This window comes from Artibeus jamaicensis, unplaced genomic scaffold (genome assembly GCF_021234435.1).
Source record: "Artibeus jamaicensis isolate MK-2021 breed Jamaican fruit bat unplaced genomic scaffold, CSHL_Jam_final contig_332, whole genome shotgun sequence".
Classification (NCBI taxonomy): Eukaryota; Metazoa; Chordata; class Mammalia; order Chiroptera; family Phyllostomidae; genus Artibeus; species Artibeus jamaicensis.
Genome location: NW_026521788.1, coordinates 3,901,925 through 3,924,442, shown reverse-complemented (window position 1 = coordinate 3,924,442; position 22,518 = coordinate 3,901,925). Strand labels below are relative to the sequence as shown.

Below are 22,518 nucleotides of genomic sequence, written 5' to 3'. Positions count from 1 at the left end.
TAATTAAATCTGCTTTTAACATACAATATCCTTAATCTTAGAAATGAAAACAAAAACAAAAAGTAGTGATTTTTTTTTTTCTCAAAGGGATTTATTTGTGTTATGCAGGGAAACACTCCTTCAAGAACGAGAGACATCGGAAGAAAATGCTGAATGTCGTTTGGCTATCTTTAAGGATTTGGTTGGTAAAACTGACACTGAAGAAGCAATAAACCAAGATTGTGCCATGAAAGTTGAAACCAAAGTATGTTAACTGAAGTATTAAGTTCATTGAGGATTTTGGTACCAGAATTTAGTGTACCACATCAATGATGTCAAACATTAATATACGTTAGCATTAAAAAACTTACTCTCTACCTTTTTATAATTAAGTATGCTTTATTTGGAATGTAAGGACACATAATTTAAATATAGGTATTGGACTTGAAAAAATTTGTATCTCTGTTCCATTTACACCTCATTTTGATGTTGCTCAAGTCATTGTGTTGATTGTAGATAAGTGGGTTCATTTTTGTCTGATTATGCTGTACTTCCCTCTCAGATTTATCTTCAACTTAAAGAATTTTAAAGTTATAAGGAATTTAATGGGTCATTTAATTACTGCTCTGATGAAAACAAAAACATTTATATATAAAAAGGATTGCTAGTCTAGCCAATTAATCATTCCCTACTGTTGAAGAAACATCATTTTCTGCTGCTTCCACTGAAGCTGAAATTGGTCACATTCCTTGGGGTTGTTTGTGGTTTTATTTTTTAATTACTCAGTCTGGGGGCCTGGGATAGTGATGTCCGGGCCCTTGCTGTCAAAGCATCGTGATATGTCCCTGACATGGTTTGGGTCTTGGTCTAAGCTGGGAAATGGAGGTTTTCTTGGCTGTTCCAACAGAACCTTTTTAAAGACATTATTTGAGTGGGGATCTATTTCTCATGTTCCATAAAGCAGAAAATGAATAACGGAACACAACTTTTTCTAATTGGAGATACTTGATATAATTTATTTTTAAAAACATTTCAAGTTAACTTTTTTGCTACATGATTTTAAAGCTGTGTACATCAGATGGTATCACACTGTAAGAGTGAAAGCCACTGTTAACGTTAGCCATGTGGTTTTTGCTATTTTTAGGAAGCACATCATTATGTAGGAGTTGAAGAAATTATTGATTCTCTGGAAGATGATGTCACTGATATTAAGAAACAGGCTGAAATTGCTCACTTATATATTGCATCTCTTGCTGACCCCCAGGAAGCTATTGCTTGTTTAGAAATAAAATTTAATCAAGTTAAAGCTGAATTAGCTAAAACCAAAGAAGAATTAATCAAAACGCAGGAAGAGTTAAAAAAGAAAGAAAATGGTAAGTAGATATATTTTACTCATATTTAGATGATATAAATGCATAAAAAGACAGCTGGTTGGTATAAGAGATTTATGCAACTTATTTACCAAAGTGACTAGGAAATTATTTTGAGTTGGGTAACATGATTAATACTTTATGGCTTTATAGTAATTTAATATTAAAATAGTAAGAAATCTCATAGGAAATTATAAAGCTGTAAACACTAGTTTTCTTTCGTGAACTCTTTTATATTCTTTACAGACTTACATGGTAGTAGATTTTACGTTTGTCATGCAAATTTGAGATAGAGTGACTCCTGTGAGTGGTCTTAAGAAGTCTGTTAGGTTGGTGCTTCATTCTAGCTCTGATGATCATATCTGGGTTTTCAGAGAGGTACCTAGATGAAATACTCTTTTTCTCTGAAACGAGGTGGGTAGAAAATAGCAGGTAAGTGGTGCCTCTAGTTTATAAAGTAGTCTAGACAGGTAATAGCTCCTCTCCTCTCCAAAGTTATGCCAGAAATTTTTTACTATTTAGCACATGTCATTCATTACCCTCTGGTTAGAATTAGTAGCTGAGTGCTATGTACTTCTAGTGCTGTCAAAATCCTTTTTCCTGAACAAAACACTAGTGAAGTGTCTACTACAGTAGCTTATGTTTTGTGATTATTCAATGATAATTTTTTAGGTGTTACATGTTTTTTCAATATATTTATTTTTTTGCAGAATCAGAAGTTAACTTAAATTCATTGGTTCAAGAGCTTGAGAAATCGAATGAGGTAATACTTTAAGCTTTATTTTTGTCTTGATAAGGAACTTGATAATTAAGTAATTGAAGGGGTATGAATTATGAGAAGATAATATTTTATACATAATAAATAAATATAAAAAATTGAAAAATAATGTGTCTTCGCCCTCATACCTCTTTTCGGTGATGGCCACTGGGAAGTTTTTTCAGTACTTCCCCAAAATATTTACTGTATATATAGAACATATACACACATTCATACACATTTTTAAAAGTTTACACCAATGGGATTGAGGTTTTGTGTGTTGCGTTCTTCCTTTAGAAGATGTGTTAGAAGTGATTCTGCATCAGTACATACAGATCTATGGTAGTTTTTAAAACTAGGTGTGTGGTGATGATTAGATGATTTAAACTGTTTATTTGATCTGAAATTACTGAGGTTTTTTTTAAAGACTTTATTTTTAGAGAGAGGGGAAGGGAGTGAAACATCAGTCAGTTGGCTCTCGCATGACCCCAACTGGTGCTTCAATATAGCAGGGGCAACTTAAGCATGTGCCCTGACTGGGAATCGAACTGGTAAACCTTTGGTTACAAGGCCAGTGCTCAATCTACTGAGCCATAGCAGCTAGGGTTGAAATTACTGAGTTTTTAAGTTACAAGATATTACCTGAGGAGCACTGGAATTCTCAAGATCTCTGGCACCTTGTTCTTTTAGATCAGATAACCATTCCAAATAGTTGTAGATAGATTTGACATTGATAGGTCTAAATAATGAAATTTCAAGTATACATGGAGTAAATTTAGTATACAAAATTCAAATATACAAATAAATTTATTTATAGCTCTAAACTTAGTATATTTCTTGCCTTTTTCTGGCATGGGTCTTACTTTAACTTACATTTATCCCAGTAAAGAACTAAGTATTTTAAGATACAATCAGATAAAAAATTCAATATCTTGGTATCAAATACCCAATATTTAAAGAGGTAACCACAATAATGCATTTAGCAGAAGACATTACATCTGTTCAGATAATTCCCTAATCTTTTGTTTTTTCTAGTTATACAAATAGCAGATGCCAGTTATAAAAAAATTCAGTTATATTAAACTATGCAAGATAGAAAATGAAAAGGCCCTTGTAGTCTTTCTCCTAAATTATGAAAAAAGAGATAAAGTCAATAAGTTGGTTGATAGCTCTTTTAGACTTTCACTACTCACTATGTACTCTTTTAAATATTTTACATATATTAATTAAATCTCAGAACCACTTTATGATGTAGATACTGTTATTTTTTTGTTTGTTCAGAGACATTAAATAACTTGCCCAGGGTCCCACAAGGTAGAGAAACTTTTCTCTAGAAGGTAGAGAAACTAGCATTTAAAGAATGAGAATCTGATTACAATTTCCTCTTATCCAGTATGCTATATTGCTTCTCTTTCCTTTTTTTTTTTGTAAACATGTTATTTTTTAAGCAAAAATAAGGCTATGCATAGTGTGTGGTTCCTGGTACTTTTGCTTAGTCATTAAATTTAAGGGAATTCTAAAACTGCATCATATTTGCATTTTAGTTTTCTTAAAACATATTTACTAAATATTGATCTTTTCTTCTTTTGAAAGAAAATAATTATGCAGAATCAAAGAATTCAAGAGTTGAAAGATATACTTGATCAAAAAGAAGATACTATTAACAACTTTCAGAACCTCAAGTTTCAGGTAGAAGACACATTTAAAAGCATTGTAAGAATTTAACTTTATTTGTCTGCATTATAAATTACATTAAAAAGTATGTTTTGGTTCAAAGTAAAATAATTTAAAATAGCTTAAATAACAGACTAATTTTCTAATTTGTTTATTCTGGTATTGAATTCAATTTACTATTGTATGAATCTGAATTTTTGAGGACTTAAAAGAGGCATTCGCTCCTGTGAACATATGTAGAAGGATATGAGAAGAATTTGTACCCCTTGCAAGTGTAAGTCTCAGCTAGTTGCAAGGGGAGCTCTGGGATAAAAGGAACTTTGATACTCCCAGATATCTGCAGATTATAAAAATCCCTATCTCTTTATCTATATACCTGTATCTATATTTAGAGGTATAAATAAAAATTTGTAAAATAAGGTCTCTTTTCCTTAGAGACTAGTTTTTATTATACGCACTTTAGATTATGTTTATATGCTTTATAGCTAGGATATTTTCTTTGAAAAATTACATTATCTACAGTGGCATACAAAGCCTTTAAAGGTTTCATAAATACAAATTTAGAAAATTTCTTATACAGTTTAGTGTAAGATGATTAACCTTTTAATCTTTTTTTTTACAGTTGGTTTTGGTTGTTGTTATGAATTTTATTGTAAGCTTCAAATTATTTTTTAAGTAGAAATTGTAAAATGCATGGTAATAATGTAATAGACTGAGTAACTTGATAGCCAGACATCTCTTCTTGGTTAGAGGTGCTTTTGTGTATATTTTCTCTTACCAGAAGTAGGAGTGGTATCTTATAAAATGTGACTGTTGACTCTCCTTTGTATCTTGAGAGTCAAACTCTCAATACCCATCAACATTTTCTGAATCATCTCAACAGTAGGTGGACTTGGGATATTACAAGAGTAAATAAGCATTCTAGAAGAGTAGCTCACCTCTGTCTAATCTCTTTTAGCAGGCATGTGTTTTGCTATTTATTTATACCTGAGTTGGGAGAAACACTCTGTAATAAGGGAGAGAGTAAGGATGAGAAACATAAAATGATTATTTCAGTACAGAAACATTTGAGGGGTTACTGTGTGCCAGGTACTATACTAGATTCTGGGAATGATATAAATTATTAAAACCTAGTCCTCTTAACGACTTCCCAATAAGAGAGAAATCACATAAACACAGTAATAATGAAATGTACAGTGGCAGTTAGTATATGTAAGAATGTGAGAATTAAATGGGCCTTTATGGAATACTTTCTGGAGATGAAAATGATTAAGTTGAGCTTTTTAAAAGGGTGGTTAAAATTTAGCTGGTTTAAAGTAGATGGAGGGTGCAGTTTGTAGACACAAGAGACAAGAAGATAAATTGACCCTCAGCTGTAAGGATCAGAATGCACAAAGTCATGGAAATGGGCAGCCTCTCAGTTGGGAAAGTACATGGAATTTGTTGTTCAAGAAGAAAGTTTGAAGTAAGGCGAGGTGATAAACAGAGTAGCAGGCAGTTGGGTAAGATGGTGGAAGGACTACAAATAGTGCATTAAAGGTTGTGGGTTTTATCCTGTGGGCAATGAGGAGTCATGGATTCTAAGGCGAGGAGTAGCAAAGTCGATTTTTTTTTGAGTAGATGTTTTTGGAAACTTGGAGGATGGCATTGAGATGGAATCAGACTGGAGGTAGGGAAACCAGATAAAGGCCTCTTGAAAGAGTTCATGAGGGTTTATGAGGACTTTGATTTAGGGTAGTTGGGTAGTGGTGGTTGGGATTAAGAAGAAATTGGTTAGTGAAACGAGGTGGGTGAACAGTTTGGGCTTGACTTTGTTCTTTTAAAAGATTTTATTTATTTTTAGAGAGAGGAGAAAGGAAGGAGAAAGAGAGGGAGAGAAACATGTGGTTTCCTCTCTCACACCCCCTACTGGGGTCCTGGCCAACAACCCAGGCATTTTCCCTGACTGGGAATCGAACCAGTGACCCTTTGATTTTGCAGGCCAGCGCTCAGTCCCCTGAGCCACACCAGCCAGGGCCTGGGCGTTTTCCAGTAACTGAATTGTTGGGCTTCAAGGCTCTCAGTATTTTTATTTAGTTATTTACCACATGCTTTTGATCTGATGACTTTATTTGGAATTTAAATCTGACCTTTGGTTTGGTGAAGGAAAATAAAAACAAGAAAAAGAAAAGTCAGAGACATCATTCTGTTGACTATAACTTTGAAGAAAATCGTTGGAAATTATGTTTACTTCTGTAGTATGTTTGCATACCACATTGCGTTAGTAAGTTTAAGTAGTAGTAAAAAGGTAACGTGTATATAAAATAAGCAGTTTCCTAATTTAGTAGTTCTTGCCTATAAATAAACTTTTAAGATAGGCTGATAACAGTGCTAAATTGTTCACATAAATACATAATAAACAAATATGAGATAATTTGAAACTTAACCTGACTATGCTAATTAACTGTTGATCTAGGATCACTGTTCAAAACTGCTCTTGAAATGGACGCTAGTGATAAAAAAGTTTATTTTGAATGATGGTTATTTATTGTTCTTCCAAACAAGCATACCGTAGGGGCAGAAGCACTCCTTTTAGTAACTGTGGGCTGTGGAGGAAAGATTTTTGGCTGAAGATTGTATAATTTGAAGGCGAAAAATATAATCGGGTCATTATGATGGGTCTAAGACTGAGGGAGGGAGACAACTTGAATCTGTCATGGAGTTGCAGACTAGCTCTGTCAAAGGTGTGATCCAGGATTTTATATATCCTAGGATTTTGTCATTGGTCAGTGATGTGAAGGTAGTAATTGTGAGAAAGGGAGGTTGTTCATGACATCCTTTGTTTAAGGATATCGCAAAAAACATTGCTTTTTTTTTTTTAATAATCCATGAGTTTATGAGTAAAAAAAACATTTTTTCTTTATCTCAAGAATAAAATGCTTACTGATTTTATAATGTAAAATGGCATTTTATTTTTTTCATAAACTTTTTTCCAACATGAATTGCTACCAGGAATTTATATACTGCATTTTTTGGACTATAAGACGCCCCCCCCCCCCGCCCCCAGTTCACCAATATTTTACATTGGTGAAATATAATTTATGTTATTAAATATTTTACCACATTTTTTGCTTCAAAATTTTTCTATTTTGTAAAACCTGGGTGTGTCTTATGGTCTGAAAAATACAGGTATATGTCCCTGCCTTTACCATAACTTTGGCTATTCATAGACTTGCATTTAACTGCTGACTTTCACCCTTCCTCTTTTCTGGACAGTACTGTATTGCACCTCCTCGCTGCTAGCCTTTTAGGGTGGCATAGCATCTACCTTACAAGATTTTTATCATTCAGACAAACTAAAAACTCAAATTTAAACCTGTATGTAGACTGTATATCTTTGAATATACAAAGACTGGAGGCTAAGGTCAAAGCTTTTTATGGGAGTTCTTAAAGTGTGAGATAATACTGCTTATCTTTGAGCGGCATTGGTTATAAAACAACTGTTAAATTTCTAGAGTTGGACCTCAAGATTTTAAGTAAAATTATAAGAAACAATTTTGTCTTACTGCTTTTGTAGTCTTCTTTTCAAAGCACATTGCAAGTGTGACTTGGGCATATTTTAGGCTTTTATAGAAGTCCCCAAATAAGTGTCTAACCCACCCAATCACCTTAGGAAATCTAAGGATGAATTTGTTTTTTACGTTGTAGATGAAACTACATGCTTACCTGATTTTAAGGCAAGTTGTTTTCTGTCCTTAGTGCGTGCGCACATTAGTTAATATTACTCCTTCGCAGAGCCATCAGTTATTTGAGGGGGAGTCTTAAGAAATAACGTAGAAAACTGTTCCAACAAATTCGAAAATAAAATTTTTATGATACACTATTGAAACATAATTTACATAGTTTTTACATTTATTGTAGCTTTTGGTATGTGAACTAATCTGAATTTATTTTATTTTAGGACAAGGCTGGTACATCTTCTTTAATAATAAACAATAAGTTGGCTTGTAATGAAACAGTTGAAATGCCTAAGGACAATAAAACTCAAACTTGTTTAGGAAGAAAAAGGTTAAATGAAAATGAACTTGAACAAGGTGACCCACCAGCAAAGAAAGGTACTACTTCATTTGCCAACAAGAGGTCTTTAAGAAAACTAAATTCGAAACCAGTAAATATAAAATTGCAAGTGGAAGAAATTTACTTGTCTAAAAAAAAGAAAAGAAAGAAAACCTGAGGAAATCTAAATGTCACTAATATTTATGCTAATATGTTATGAACTCTTTAGAGGATGGATGTATTTAAAGCTGTTATTATAATAAATATATTTTTAGGTATTATGCTTTTATCACCTTTTATTTATTTATTTATTTTTAGACAGAGGGGAAGGGAGGGAGGGAGAGAGGATGAGAAACATCAGTGTGTGGCTGCCTCTCACACGCTCCCACCTGTAACTGGCCTGCAACTCAGGCATGTGCTCTGACTAGGAATCAAACCAGCAACTCTTTGGTTCACAGGCCAGTGCTCAATCCACTGAGCCACACCAGGGCTCTGCTTTTGTCGCTTTTGCGTGCCTTAATCCTTTTACTTCTTTGCTTATAATAGTTAAAAAATATAAAAGCAAAACAAAAAAAAACAGGCATTTTTCTTTGAAATAAAAAAATCACTTTTATTTTCATAACGATAGTACATTTTAATGCCCAAATCTCTCCACATTTTTTTCTATCTTTGCATTTTCTATTCATTTGGAGAAAAGGACATTTGGCAGGAAAACTTTGAGCTAAATATTACTAAAGACAACTGTGCTAGAGTTCTTGTATTGACCAAAAAAATTAGTGGGTGCCTGCAGTTTATCTCCCTTTTTATGTAGAAGAATATACCAACCTTTACATTCTTTCTAAGCTATTCATCCTTTCTTTGGAAAAATTTTGTGGTATGACACAGGGAGATAGGGTTTTCTAAGAGAAAGTACATAGCTTTAGAAACTTGGATAGCTGCTTCACCTTGACAAAAATGGGTAAGTTAAGTCTTACTTTGGTTATTAGTAAGTAAAATAAATAGTATCTACGTCTTGAGTTATCAAGACAGTTAGGCAATACTCTAATATAATAAACATCTCAGTAAAGTGAATGTTTTTAAAAGTAGATGCCTTAAAGGATAATATAATCTTAGGTAAATTATTTATAGGATGTACAGTCCTTGTGTGAGCTAATACAGGAGATCGGGACTAATACATATGCCTTCTGTTGTCCACTGAAGGAGGGGTACTTTGCTACAGGGAGGATGACCTTGTTATTATTCCTATAGCACTGTTACTCTCTTTCATTCATCTTGGTCAGTGTCAGGACCAGTTGAGACTAGATAACTAGGAAGTGACCAGGAGTAAGTGTTATATACACACTATGACCAATCCTAAAGGTAACCCATCCATAAAGAATATTTTAAGAAAAATATAGTGGTATGCCCTGCTTGTGGCATGCCCACTCAAAGCTCCTTTTCCAGTGAATTTTCTTTCTCTTAAACTCTGAGGGTCCCACGAGGCTTGTAACCGGGGAGCAGTGGGCAGTGATGGAACCTGTTTCCAAAGCTCTCTTTTCTCTGACTCCCCAGTGAGCTGGCAGCAGCCCTGCCCTGGCTCGCTGCCTTCCCACAGTGTTTCTAGCGAGCCAACCTGCCCTTCCTTGTTGCGCTGTTCCCAGCTTTAAACATGAAAAAACCTAAAACAAACAAAACCTAAGCTAAGTAATTTGGATGTGAGGAGATTTGAGTAAGTTTGGGCAACATAACAAATTTTTATTTCTTCAAATCATAACCACTTTGGCTATTTCTACATTTTGTATGTTATTAGAAATTATAGGGATTACTCAAATTGAGGGTCGTGTGAAAATTGTAGCTTTAACCACCTTTTCCCCCCTTTTCCTCCCTCTACCTGCGCCTAGAAAATCTCCAGAACAAAATATGTGATTCCTATAACCACTAGAATAGTAGGGAGTAGACAGTTTCATGGGAAGCATGTTTTCTGTTCTTAAAGGGGAATGCAAAGCCTTTTCTTTATGAAGAGAAATGTACTCATTTGAGATCACTGTGTCTGTACTTTGTGGAAACTGGTAGTCATGTAAACAGTGGAAGAAATAAGGCTTCAGATAGAGATGAAGGAGACAGACCAGAGGTATGATACGGTCTACTTGTGATTTTTCAATCAAAACTAATTTTTTTTTTTAATTTTTAAAGTTTTATTCTGGTGAAGGTGACTTGACACTCTCCAACAACGTGCTTTTCATACTTGAAAACACATAAAAAGAGTGCTTTCTTCTCACGTTTTTAATTTCATACATTTAAATAAATTTTAAAATTCATATATGATTAAGTAATAGATTGTTAATATTAAGTCAAAACAGGAGAATTTAAATTCTGAGATAATTTAACAAATATCATGACAGTTAAAAATGCTCTAAATTGATGGAGACTAATGGCTCTATTTCAGAGAAATATGATTAAAATTATTAAAGAGGAAGATGAATGATTTAGCAGGTAATGGAAATTCTCTCCAGGTTCACATTAAGTGTGGGTACTTCCTTTGGTGGGATGTAGAATCCACAAGCTTTCACCTGACCCCAGGGCATGAGTGGGAACCCACCCACCCCTCTGCTCTCATTGTGTCTATTTGACTAATTTTTAACAACAATAAGGAGTAAGCTGTATAAAGCATAGGTTGCACGTAGTGTAAATATTGAATTAAAGTGTTAACTGTATTGGTTTTTTATTGTTTACTTTTTTTTAATACACTTTAATTTCACTTGCTTTTTTTTTTTTTTAAAGATTTTATTTATTTATCTTTAGAGAGGAAGGGAAGGAGAGAAGGAGAGAAATATCAATGTATGGTTACCTCCTGTGAGTCCCCTGCTGGGAACTGGCCTGAAACCCAGGCATGTGCCCTGACTGGGAATCGAACCGTGGTCGTGTGGTTCACGGGCCCGTGCTCAATCCACTGAGCTACACCAGCCAGGACTTTTTATTTTTCTAATATATTATAAAAATCCTCAGCAGAGGATATGTTTATTGATTTTAGCTAGAGACAGATGGAGAGATGTAAATATGTAGAAAGAGGGGGCAGGGGAGAGAAAGTATGGAGAGAGAGAGAGAAACATCGATGTGAAGAAGAGACATTGATAATCTTCCTATCGATATGGGTCGCCTCCCATACATACCACGACCGGGGATGGAACCCGCAAGCCAGGATGTGCCTTGACTGGGGGTCTTGTTCGTGCACTGGGTGACGCTCCAACCAAGTGGGCACTCAGTCGTTTACATTTTCTAAGGAAACTGTAGGTGTGTTAAAGTCTTTCCTATATTTATTGCTGCACTCATATTTTAACTCCCCCCTTAACAAGGCCATCCTGAATAGGTTCTGTAAACTTTTTGATATAAAACATTTAAAAATTAGTGAAAAAGTAGTACAAAAATCTGAAAAAATCAAGTATAAACAAATTAGTTTGATTTGCCTTCTCTTGTGTAATTATACCCTGGTTCTTCTTTTACTTAAAAAGATTTTATTCAGTTACAGTTGACATACAATTATTAGTTTCAGGCGTACAAGATAGTCGTTAGTCACTTAGGTAACTTACAAAGTGATCACTCTGTGTATCCTGGTTCTTTATTTTTTAAAAAGTATTTTATTTATTTTTAGAGAGGGGGAAAGGGAGGAGAAAGAGGGGGAGAGAAACATCAATGTGTGGTTGCCTCTCGTGCATTCCCGACTGGAGACTTGGCCCACAACCCAGGCATGTGCCCTGACTGGGAATTGAACCGGCAACCCTTTGGTTTGAAAGTCGGCACTCAGTCCACTGAGCCACATCACCTGGGGCCTGGTTCTTGAAATATAGTGAAATTAAAGCAACAACATTACTTGATCACAGAAGCTTTTTGTATTCACTTCAGAGTTTAGGTGTTATGTCTTACATAGTACGCATGATTCAAATCTCTTCACTCAGGATAGTCAGGATCTATCTGTGAGCTCTGAATTTTTTATAATTGTCATTTTTAGGTTGCTTGGACCCCATATCTCTTTCCTAATAAAGGATTCAAATGTTTTTATAACTTGTATCTTTATAGAGTAAGAGGATTTTTATTAACATGTCGATTATAAAAGTCCAAGACTCTTAGCATCATCATTAAGTTTTCTCAATTAGTCATTTCCACTGATGAATTCATAGGTGTGAAAATATCATAATCAGAGAACTGCATTAAATGGACAGGAGAATAGAAGTCCGAACCAGTGGAGAAGACCAGGTTATTTCACGTTTGGATGACTTGCCACATTTTTGTAAGATGCTGGGAGACAGTCCACTAAAAAATAATAAATTGGTTCAAGTTTTTTGTGTTTTTTTTTAAATCTAAGAGTTACTGGGCAGGTTTGTTGTAAAAGTGAAGACGGGCAGCTCTTTCAGTTTCCAGGGTAGCTGGGTCCTTAGAACAAACTGAGAACCTAAGAAAAAGTGAGGTTCTGCAGTGCGGGTAGTGTTTCTTCCGTTCTCTTCGAGGCAAGAGACAACCTTGTAAATGACAGATAATAAAGTTTTGCCCAATGAGCTTTTCAAATTAGTCTGCATTTAAGAAAAGAGATCTTGGGATCCCAATTACAGCTGAGCAAAAGCATTTAGACAGTTGGGTGAAGGAAAAGAATATGGATAGTACTTGAAAAGTAAAAACTTAGAATAAAGCTTGTTTTTGCATATACATGAAGGAAGGTAAAACTGGATAAATATTTGGATGAAGTAAGGAGGGGCAGATCGCTTTATTGTACAGTGATTTTGGACTGTGGCTATTCTCACTGGGGCAAATAGCTGGGATTATTTTCAGGTTTATTTTGGTATAATTGACAGGTCATACAGGGGTAGGCAAAAGTAGGCTTACAGTTGTGAGTAGGCAAAAACAGTTTATTCTTGTGTAATTATTCTCCATACAAACTACTATAAACCCTGTATTTAAAGTATAAAGTGTTGATTTCCCCCAGGTTTATTAAAGTGTAATTGACAAATTATAATATATTTAAAATATAAAATATGATATTTGATATACATATAGGATTACCACCATTCTGCTATTAACATTGTACTTTAGGGTATCGGATGTCTGTCTTGTGTCTCATTAGGTAATCTCTCTCCCTCTGTCCCATATTATAATGATGATAAAGATTTGTGGTGGGAATATGTTTTACAACCTGGTTTTGCTTATTCACTCAGTAGCTTATTTGTGTTTTTCATTAAAAGTTTGCATCCATGTTTTATATGTTTGAATTTTGGCTTGTCTGATTACTTTTTGGTTTTATTAAGGTTTGCCAGATTAATAACAACTTTCTTATTTTTAAAGGACCTGTACATGTTGGTCTAACTACCACTGAAGACCAAAAGAAAAATGAAGAAATGCAGCAGAGCATTTCAGAAGATGAGCAAAACAGAGTTTTACAAGAAAATGATGACGAAGAGCTGAAAACACGATTACACATTGTTGAGAATGAACTTAGAAATGAAAAGGAAGAAAAAGCAGAATTAAGTAAACAGATTATTGGTTTGCAGGAGGAACTTTGTTTTTCTGAGAAGAAGAACTTTTCTTTAAGTATAGATGTGCAACAAATTCAGTCAACTTATGACCATGTAGTTTCCGAGTTACAAGTGCAGAGAGGTATAAATCAAGAACAGGAGGAAAAGATTATGAAATTGTCAGAGGAGATAGACATTGCTAGAAGAAACATCACAAATAACGTTTCACAAATAAAATTAATGCAAGCAAAAATAGATGAACTACGAAACCTCGATTCAGTTTCTCAGATCTCAAACATAGATTTACTCAATCTCCAGGATAGTGGTTCTCAAGAGGATAATTTGCTAAATACACAGTTACACCATTTGGATAATGATTATTTGGCAAGTAGGCAGGGTAAATTCAATAGGGAAAGTTCTTTCTACTCTAGTATTGATGCCATTTGGAAAGAATGTAAGGAGATTGTAAAGGCCTCCTCCAAAAAAAGTCATCAGATCCAGGAACTGGAACAACAAGTTGAAAAATTACAAGCAGAAGTAAAAGACTATGGGGATGAAAACGAGAGACTAACAACAGAGAATAAAAATCAAGATGACCTCCTAAAAGAAAAAGAAAGTCTTATACAGCAGCTGAAAGAAGAGTTGCAAGAAAAAAATGTTAGTCTTGATGCTCAAGTACAGCAAGTAGTTGAAGGAAATAGAGCACTTTTAGAAATTACACAAGATGCTGCTTCCCATAAAATGAAAATAAAGGAGCTTGAAGCAATCTTAGAAACTCAGAAGGTTAAATGTAGTCATTTAGCAAAGTTAGAACAAGAAATTTTGGAAAAAGAATCTATCATCTTGGAGCTAGAAAAAAATCTGAAGGAATTGGAAGCAAATCATCAGAATTGTATCCAAAATACCAAAGATTTAAATGAAAGGGAAATCAAGTTGAAAGAAGAAATCATACAATTAACAAATAATTTGCAAGATGCAAAGCATTCACTTAAATTAAAGCAGGAAGAAAAAGAAACCAACAGGCAAGAGAAAGAAAGGTAAGCTAAATATTATTCAGATATTTAAAATATGCAGAGCATTCATTTTATTGATTTTCTTATGTGAGTTTTTTTTAAAGATTTTATTTATTTTTAGAGAGAGGGGAAGGGAAGGAGAAAAAGAGGGAAAGAAACATCTGTGTGTGGTTGTCTCTCATCTGCCGCCTACTAGGGACCTGACCAGCAACCCAGGCCTGAGCCCTGATTGGTAATTGAGCTGGCGACCCTGTGGTTTGCAGGCCTGCGCTCATTCCACTGAGCTACACCTCCCAGGGTGATTTTCTACTGTAATTTTTAAATAAGTGAGGTAGGCATAACTTAATGTGGTGAATTATAGCATGTATGGTGAGTGAAGAAACTGAACTTTGTATGAACTTTTGGAACCAAAAATAATGTGAAAAGATCTTTTTATAAAATCTAAAATCCTCTCTGACAGACTCATTCATGGTTTGAACATTCTAACTTTGTGAAAAGATATAATTTTGTAGATTGTTACTATCTCACATGTATGATCCTAAGTGATTAATGGTGTGTCGCTATAGAAAAGTGGTTTGCGTTTTACAGATTGAAAGAGGAGCTCTCTGCAAGCTCTGGTCTTATCCAGAATCTGAAAGCAGATCTTCAGAGGAAGGAAGAAGATAATACTGAGCTGAAAGATAAACTGGCTGATGCTAAAAAGCAGATTGATCAAGTACAGAAAGAGGTAGGCTATTGGAAAAGCAATATATCCAATTCAAATGATGAAGATGGTTTTCCTTAAATGTCAAGTTTAGAGACTAATTTCAGGATAAAACAGAACATTTGTCAACTCCATAATTTTTCTTAAAATAATGAGAACAGTACTTCACAAAAGAAAATTTAGTCAGGTTAAGCTGAAGAATGTCAAACATTAAGAAAAATATGTGCCTTGTGTAGGATTGAGATTTTTTCGTTTTTCTTAAGGAATGCTAAGTTCAAGTTCTCCCCAAAAAGTAAAAAACTTATTTTGCGGATAGAATTTAGGAGAGTATGCAGTGCAGTTGTAGCAAGTTTTTATTATAGTTTAAATTTAAACTAAGAAATACAATCAAATTCCAAATTCAAAATATACAAAAGTAATATATATACAGTGAGAAAAAAACCCTTCCACCCCTTGCAGCATTAAGTTTCTCTGCAAGACATTGAATGTTCTCAATTACTTTTTACTTTTTTTGCCTTCTGTCCTTTCTCTTCCTATAAAGATAAAAACATCTTATAAATGCTGTTGTATATCTTGGTTTTCTAAAAAAATTTTTTTTAAGTTTTTATTTATTTAGAGAGAGGGGAAGGTAGAGAGGAAGAGAAACATTGATTGGTTGCCTCTCACACATGCCCCCAAAAGAAATTTGTAGGATTTCTTTATTCTTGATTCTCATTGTTCGTTAGTTAAATATGTGGGTACCAGGCCCATAACCCAGGCATGTGCCCTGACTGGGAACTGAACTGGTGAACTTCTGTTTTGTGGCATGATACCCAACCAGTTGTTTAATTGACTGTTAATCATTACTCTAACAATGGGTAGTAAGAGTGTTTTCTATTAAACAATGTGTAGTGTCAGTGCTAACAATAACAATAGCTTATTTTTAGTTTATACATAGCATCTCATTTAATTCTCAGACAAACATTAGGGATAGGCACTTTTTTTAGCTTCTATTATAAAGAAACACGCTTTGAGAGAGAAAACTTGTCCAGACCACTTAGCTAGTGTTTGGTAGAGCCAGGGTGGAAACTGAGGCAGTCCTGTGTGCATCTTGGTGCAGCACATAATCCGTATTTATTAGTGGCTGACAATTTATATCTGAAAAATCCATGTGGATGTTGTTTATTACTGGAAGTCCCATATTTTTAAACAAAATAAGCTGATAAAAAGAAATATTAATGTATGCCTACAAAAGAAATAATGAAGTTATTATTATATATTTGGAACATAAAATCTCCTGAATTCAAACAATTAGAGCTGTTATTATTGTGGCATCTTCATTCTTGTTATGAGGGGAACTTTCAAAAATTAATTTCCTTTAGTAATTGAGATCTGAAGGATTGGCATGATGGAAATTGGCTAAAGATGTATATAGATGACCTTTGTTTCTGTCTTGGAACATTTTTATACTCGTTCATAGTGCTTTTGATTTCTATAACAAGTTTGTAGAATTAGGTGCCGCTATATCAAAAAATCAATGACCTTTCCTTTGTCTGGGTGCCCTTTGGTCATGTAATTGTTCTATTTTTACCCTCTAAGTGCCATTATTAGCTTTTAAAGAATTTCTTGTATTGCTGGATTACATTAGTGAATAAACCTTGGAAATGTGAGCTACTATTTTCCCTCTAGAATGTTTCTTTAGTTTTTCCATGATAATGATTTTGCTGTTGTATCCAAGATGCTATGTTGATTCTTTTCTGAGAGCTTACAGAGTTTGAGATTCTTAAAATGTAGGAGAAAATGATTTCTTCATATGTGTTCTCCTTTAGAGTATTAAGAAATATTGTAATAATTTGAAGTTGTATCTTATACTATGTTAGAATCTGTACTTGTAAAACAGGTTTTTAAGGACATGAATCTTTAAACCAGTGGCCATGAATTTTAAACAAAAAGCAATTAATATTTAGAAAAATGTTTAATTTGTTTTATAATCATTACTTTGTAGGTATCTTTAATGCGTGATGAAGAAAAATTACTGAGGATTAAAATTAATGAACTGGAGAAAAAGAAAAACCAGTGTTCTCAGGAAATAGATATGAAACAGCGAACCATTCAACAGCTCAAGGTAACAGTTTTTTAAATAATTGTTTAAGTAGAATCTGTATATTTTAGTGTCTAAAAAAATCAGTTCTTTATACCAAATTTTCTTTTGACTTTTTCTGCAATTGAAAAATAAATTGGTTTAAATTAATAGTGATTTTGCTTCTAATGATTAGAGTAGGGAAAGGAAAAAATAGTAACTTTACAGTGGAGAAATCTGGCAGACACCACCGTAACCAGATATTTAAGAAGAGCATCATGAGTGGTAAGGCATTTTGGTTCACATCTACTTTTTGATTTAATGTGACTAGAAGGGCACATCTTCCCTGTGGTATTCTTCCTCCAAATCCGTGAACTCAGTCTGTGAGAAAACACCAGACAAACCCAAACTGAGGATGGTTCTAACTACGTGACCCGCAAAAAGTGTTAAGGTCACTAAAGAAAAGCATTACGGAGAAACTGTTACAAATGTGATGCTAAGGAAACACGATGACTGAATGCAGTTGTGTATGGTGTGTGGGGTCCTAGAACATCAGTGGAGAAACTGGTGAAATCCAAAGTAGGTCTGTAGTGTTGATAGTATTATTATACTCATGCTAATTCCTTTTTTTCTTATAAAAATGATTATTTCCACTTTCTAAATAATAGCTTTGAAAATCAGCTGCTTATTTTTTTGTGTCTAATGTTTGTTTTTTAATTTTTAAGTAAATTTACTATGGTTAAGAAAGATGTTGAAATTAGGGAAGCTAAGTGGAAGTTTTATAGGAAATCTCTGTTATCTTTGTTATTCTTTTATTAATATAAAAGTATTTCAAAAGAAAAAGCTTATAACAAAGTTTTTTTAAGAGGACACTTAAGCAAAAGCAAAATCTCTTTAAAAATGGATGTATTTTACTTGCATCAATATATTGGATAAGGCAACAGTAAAGAAAGATTGTCATATCTTCACGTTTGTTTTTAAATGAAGCAAACTAATGAATGTTCATGTGTAAACATGTGATTTAAAAATTTAACTGAATATAATCCTAATAAAGCAATCTGTACTTTCATAATACAGTTCAGAGATTTTCAGGTTCTGTAATGATTCATTCTAAGACTTACGAAGTTAGAACATAAAGCTCAAGTCAGATGAGATAATGAATGAGATTGGATTACTTGACAGATTAAAATTGGAATCGGAGGATTTTCAGTACCTGTAATTTAATCTTGGCTTTTAAGGCTTTGGTTATTTTTCAAACTTTCCATCTACTTTCTATCTACATAGAGGGGATGGAGGGCCCTCTTTTTCTGCATTTTGAATTCACCGATATGGAACTTTCATATTGTTTTTTTTTTTTTGCTCCTGCTTGTTAAATACATAGTAAATCTCTACTTCCCTGTTTTTGCTTTTTGTGGAGTGTAAGAGAACAATAGTAACTTAAAATCTTGAGTAAAATGAGGTAGATTATAAAATTATTGTTAGTGTTTTTTTCTTACTACACTCTTACTCTGCTCTTTTCTCTAAGGTGAAAGACACTGGAGTCTTGGGAATAGTAGCTTCATAGGAGAAAGATATCAAACCAGTATTGATATCTGGGGCCTGTTTTCAGGCCCCACTATTCATTGCTGTTGTGTTTTTGTTACATTTGCATTTAATTCATAATGCATAATGAATATTCTTTCATTTTGCAGGAGCAGTTAAGTAATCAGAAAGTGGAAGAAGCTATCCAGCAGTATGAGAGAGTGTGCAAAGGTCAGGAACAAACTTATACTTACATTATTAAAATGACTGGCAAAATAGTTGCAATAACAGTTTGTTTAGCATTTTCCTTTGAAAGTTCAAAAGTAAAATAAGGGCAACATAAGCTGTAACATTATCAAAACAAAAACTGATTCTAATGAGTAACTTAGTGTAAGGTTTATTCTTGGAAATATAAAACATTAAGAAACACTTGGTCAAAGCTACATTCATCTCTAAGTAATGGCTAGTATTTTGTGAAAAATAAAGACAAAGTTACATAGGTCACAATGAATGGAAAAGCATTTTAGACAAAATTATGTAAAGTATACTTCAAGTAAAAAAGCTTTAAAGTTCAAAGAAAATGTATGAAGTGTTTAAAAAACATTTAAAATTTCAGGTTTAAATTGTGCTGAATTATACTTTTTAACTTGTATTTTTTTTAACTTCAAATATTATAAAAATAGGTTTATAGTTCTTTGCTTGGAAAAAGACATGCAGGTATGGTTATTACAGTACCTGTATTAACACAAAAGAATATCACAATGGCACAGTACACTTAGGTACAACCAACCTTGTAAGTGCTCAAATCGCCAGCCTTCATTTTTTACGTATGATTGCAACTTTCCAGTTTTTTCTAAATTTTAATTAAAAAGAAAACAGTTGCAAAAAAATCAAAAGGTCAGTGTAAAGAGCACCTGAATACCCTTTATTAGATTTACCATTTTTAATTGTTTGCCTTATCTGCATCTCTTTTTCTGTTATATGTATGTAGATATTAAACAGAGTGACTTGAAAGGTATTTGCAAGCATCAACGGTACCTTACACGTAAATACTTTGTCATGAAATTTTTAAGGTAAAACAATTATCTTTCATAAGCATAATATCATATCAGAAAATAGTAGTCAACACATTTTATAATCTACTCTTTGTTAATATCCCTATGACTAAATTTTTTTGGTTATTTGAGTAATAATTTTTTTATTATAGATAGTACCACAATATTTCTGTATAAAAGTCTTTGTGCATACATATACCAGTAAATATATTTGTAGGGGAAATTCCTAGCAAAGGAATTGTTGGCCCAAATGATGTATGTTTGAAATTTTTATAAGTACTGCCTTTCTGTTCCCCAAAGTGCTTATGGTAGTTTATACTTACAGTAATAGTAGAGGGCCTGTTGCTGCCAGTATCGGGTCTTCTCAAACGTCAGTCTTACGGCCAATGTGATAAATGAAACATAGTATCACATGGTTTCAAGCTTTTCTACCTGATTTGTAGACACCTGGTAACTGGTATTCTGAAATTTGAACTGTCACTAAGTGAGTTTTTCTAATCCGGGATTTTATATGACATTTATGTGTCATTTTTGTCCCTAGTCTTTGTGATGTCCCTTTTCCTACCTGTTCTCCAATGTTATGCTTAAACCTTTCCTCTTTGAATCTTTTCTGGGACATTATAGCTCTCAGTGATCCTCTTCTCTGAATATTAAGCTCTTGATACTTATTCCAATGATTTTCAACCTTTTTCATCTCATGGCACATATTAACTATTACTAAAATTCTACATTGCACCAAAAAGTACATCTTTTACCAATCCGACAGAAAGAAAATAGGTATAGTTTTGATTCATTTACACCAGATGGCTATTGTTGTATTGGCTGTTGTCATTTTTTAATTCGACAATCTAAGGGAAAAGAGGTCTATACACCTGACTAAATAATCAGGTTTGCATATTTAAAAAATTCTTATATCATACTGGTGTGCCTCTTTGCAGCACATCAGTTGAAAATCACTGGCCTACTCATTTGATAGTAATTTTTTTAGCTATGATGAGATATCTGTTTAATAGTTGTCTTTATGTGTTTAATTTTCTGGGTTTTTTTTTTTTTGTATATTTCTGGATTCTATCCTGAAGTAAAATGTAACTTATCGGAGGCAGTGACTGATGAAATCATTCTTTTTCCTGTTAATTTTACTGTTTCTGCCTTTCAAATAATAGGGGGATAGCCATTGGTGAAGTTATCACCAATGGAAGTTACCCTGGAACTCTCCTGGTTGATAGTTAGATACTTAAACTCTCGTTCTAGCTCTCTAGTTTTGTGCAAAATATTGAATGGGAAAGGAAAGGGATCCTTCAAATAAATTTATAATTAATTGTATAACATGAATATTTTGCAAGTCATGCATTTTTAAGGAAAGAGAGTTAGATGATAGTACTGCCTCCTTTACTCTTGGGAGGAATTCTGTTCTGTTTGCAATGCCAGCATCTTACATCAGTGGACAGATACACTGAAAATTACTCATATAAATTTTTTATTTGTGTTAAGCTTGCTTTATGTGCATTTTGAGGGAGCCATCTTTTGAGATTTTTTGTCATTTAATGTTACTTTTAGTTACCTGAGATTGAGGTCAACCTCATGTGTTTATGGGTTTGTCACCTCAGACACCAGCAATAGTTTTGGTAAGAGGTATTTCACATGAGCTTAGCTACTGTGTGGCCAATACTAGAGGCAACAAAATAATCTTTCCTCTTCATGTCTTTCTAGCAGACAGGATTAAAATATATTTACAAGACATTGTTATTTTTCAAGGGCTGGTTTTAAAAACACTAGAAGTAAATATTTAGCTTTGAAAAATTTTCTCTAAAAATAATTACTTGAATTTAAAAAAAATAGATTGGAATGGAGCCTTTTTTGTTTTTAAGAAGTAAAAGTTTTAATTTTGGTTTGAGAATATTAAGACTTAAATTATTTTGCCAAATAATGCATCTTCTAAATCCCAAGATTTGTGCTTATTAGTGTTAATCGTTTAATATTATAAAAATTTGCTCATTTTATCTGAAAAGAGTTCTTTCCATTTGTGCATTCTTGCAATCATCCAAGCGTCCATCTGTACATCAGATACTTATCTGGTGCCTCATCCGTGCCAGTGCTGTTCTAGGCATTGGCAGTATGGCAGAGAAAAGACCGAGTTCTGTCTATGTGGAACTCACATTCCATTATAGTTAATACAAGCATATTTTAGATTTTAGAAGAATTAAAGGGAAATTAGATAGAAGAAAATGGATGTTAGTGATTTCTAAAATGTTCACCCAAATTTTTTAGATCTAAGTGTTAAAGAAAAAATAATTGAAGACATGAGAATGACATTGGAAGAACAAGAACAAACTCAGGTGGAGCAAGAGCAAGTTCTTGAAGCCAAATTAGAGGAAACTGAAAGACTGGCCACAGGTACAAGAAGGTTGCTTCAATACCTCAAGACATACTCTTGCATTTTTTATTTTCCTAGATGTCTTCCCTTTTTAAAGTATTATATTATTTATAATAATTCATAATGAAAATATTCAGTGTGGTACTGGAGTGCCCTGTTATTTCTTTTTCCAGTGTGATGAAAATTGTTTTATCTAAGGACGATTATATAAAGAAGGAGTAAGGACATGTTCATAAGAACTGGTAATAACTTGCATTGTTCTTCAGATGATAAGAATAAACTTTCAGCCAAATTTTACCTCTATGTAGCTTAGTATTATTTTGTATAAGTACTCTGATTCCATCCTTCAGAACAGCATTGTATACTTTGAACATTATTCATTGGTCCTTCTAGTTCCTCTTCTCTAAAATTTGGGTAAAAACTCTTGAAAGTGCAACTCTTAGTATGGTTCTAGTTGTGTCTATTTAAAAAGAATCATTTATTTTTAGAGAGAGGGGA

The 22,518-nt window shown here is 33.5% G+C and overlaps 1 protein-coding gene across 8 annotated transcripts in view; it reads left to right on the top strand.

Moving 5' to 3' along the window:
* The window catches only part of KIF20B (kinesin family member 20B), a 67,733-nt gene that overhangs the window by 22,436 nt on the left and 22,779 nt on the right, over positions 1 to 22,518 (top strand). For 5 of the 8 annotated variants that reach the window (XM_037156654.2, XM_037156657.2, XM_037156652.2 and 2 more), the window contains exons 16-25: positions 109 to 244; positions 1,124 to 1,352; positions 2,060 to 2,112; positions 3,700 to 3,819; positions 7,721 to 7,874; positions 13,126 to 14,332; positions 14,897 to 15,035; positions 16,996 to 17,115; positions 18,762 to 18,822; positions 21,915 to 22,040. In XM_037156654.2, the coding sequence (XP_037012549.2) occupies positions 109 to 244; positions 1,124 to 1,352; positions 2,060 to 2,112; positions 3,700 to 3,819; positions 7,721 to 7,874; positions 13,126 to 14,332; positions 14,897 to 15,035; positions 16,996 to 17,115; positions 18,762 to 18,822; positions 21,915 to 22,040 (2,345 nt within the window). The remainder of the gene's footprint in view (positions 1 to 108; positions 245 to 1,123; positions 1,353 to 2,059; positions 2,113 to 3,699; positions 3,820 to 7,720; positions 7,875 to 13,125; positions 14,333 to 14,896; positions 15,036 to 16,995; positions 17,116 to 18,761; positions 18,823 to 21,914; positions 22,041 to 22,518) is intronic. The other 3 variants (XM_037156659.2, XM_037156658.2, XM_037156653.2) reach the window with 2 other exon arrangements.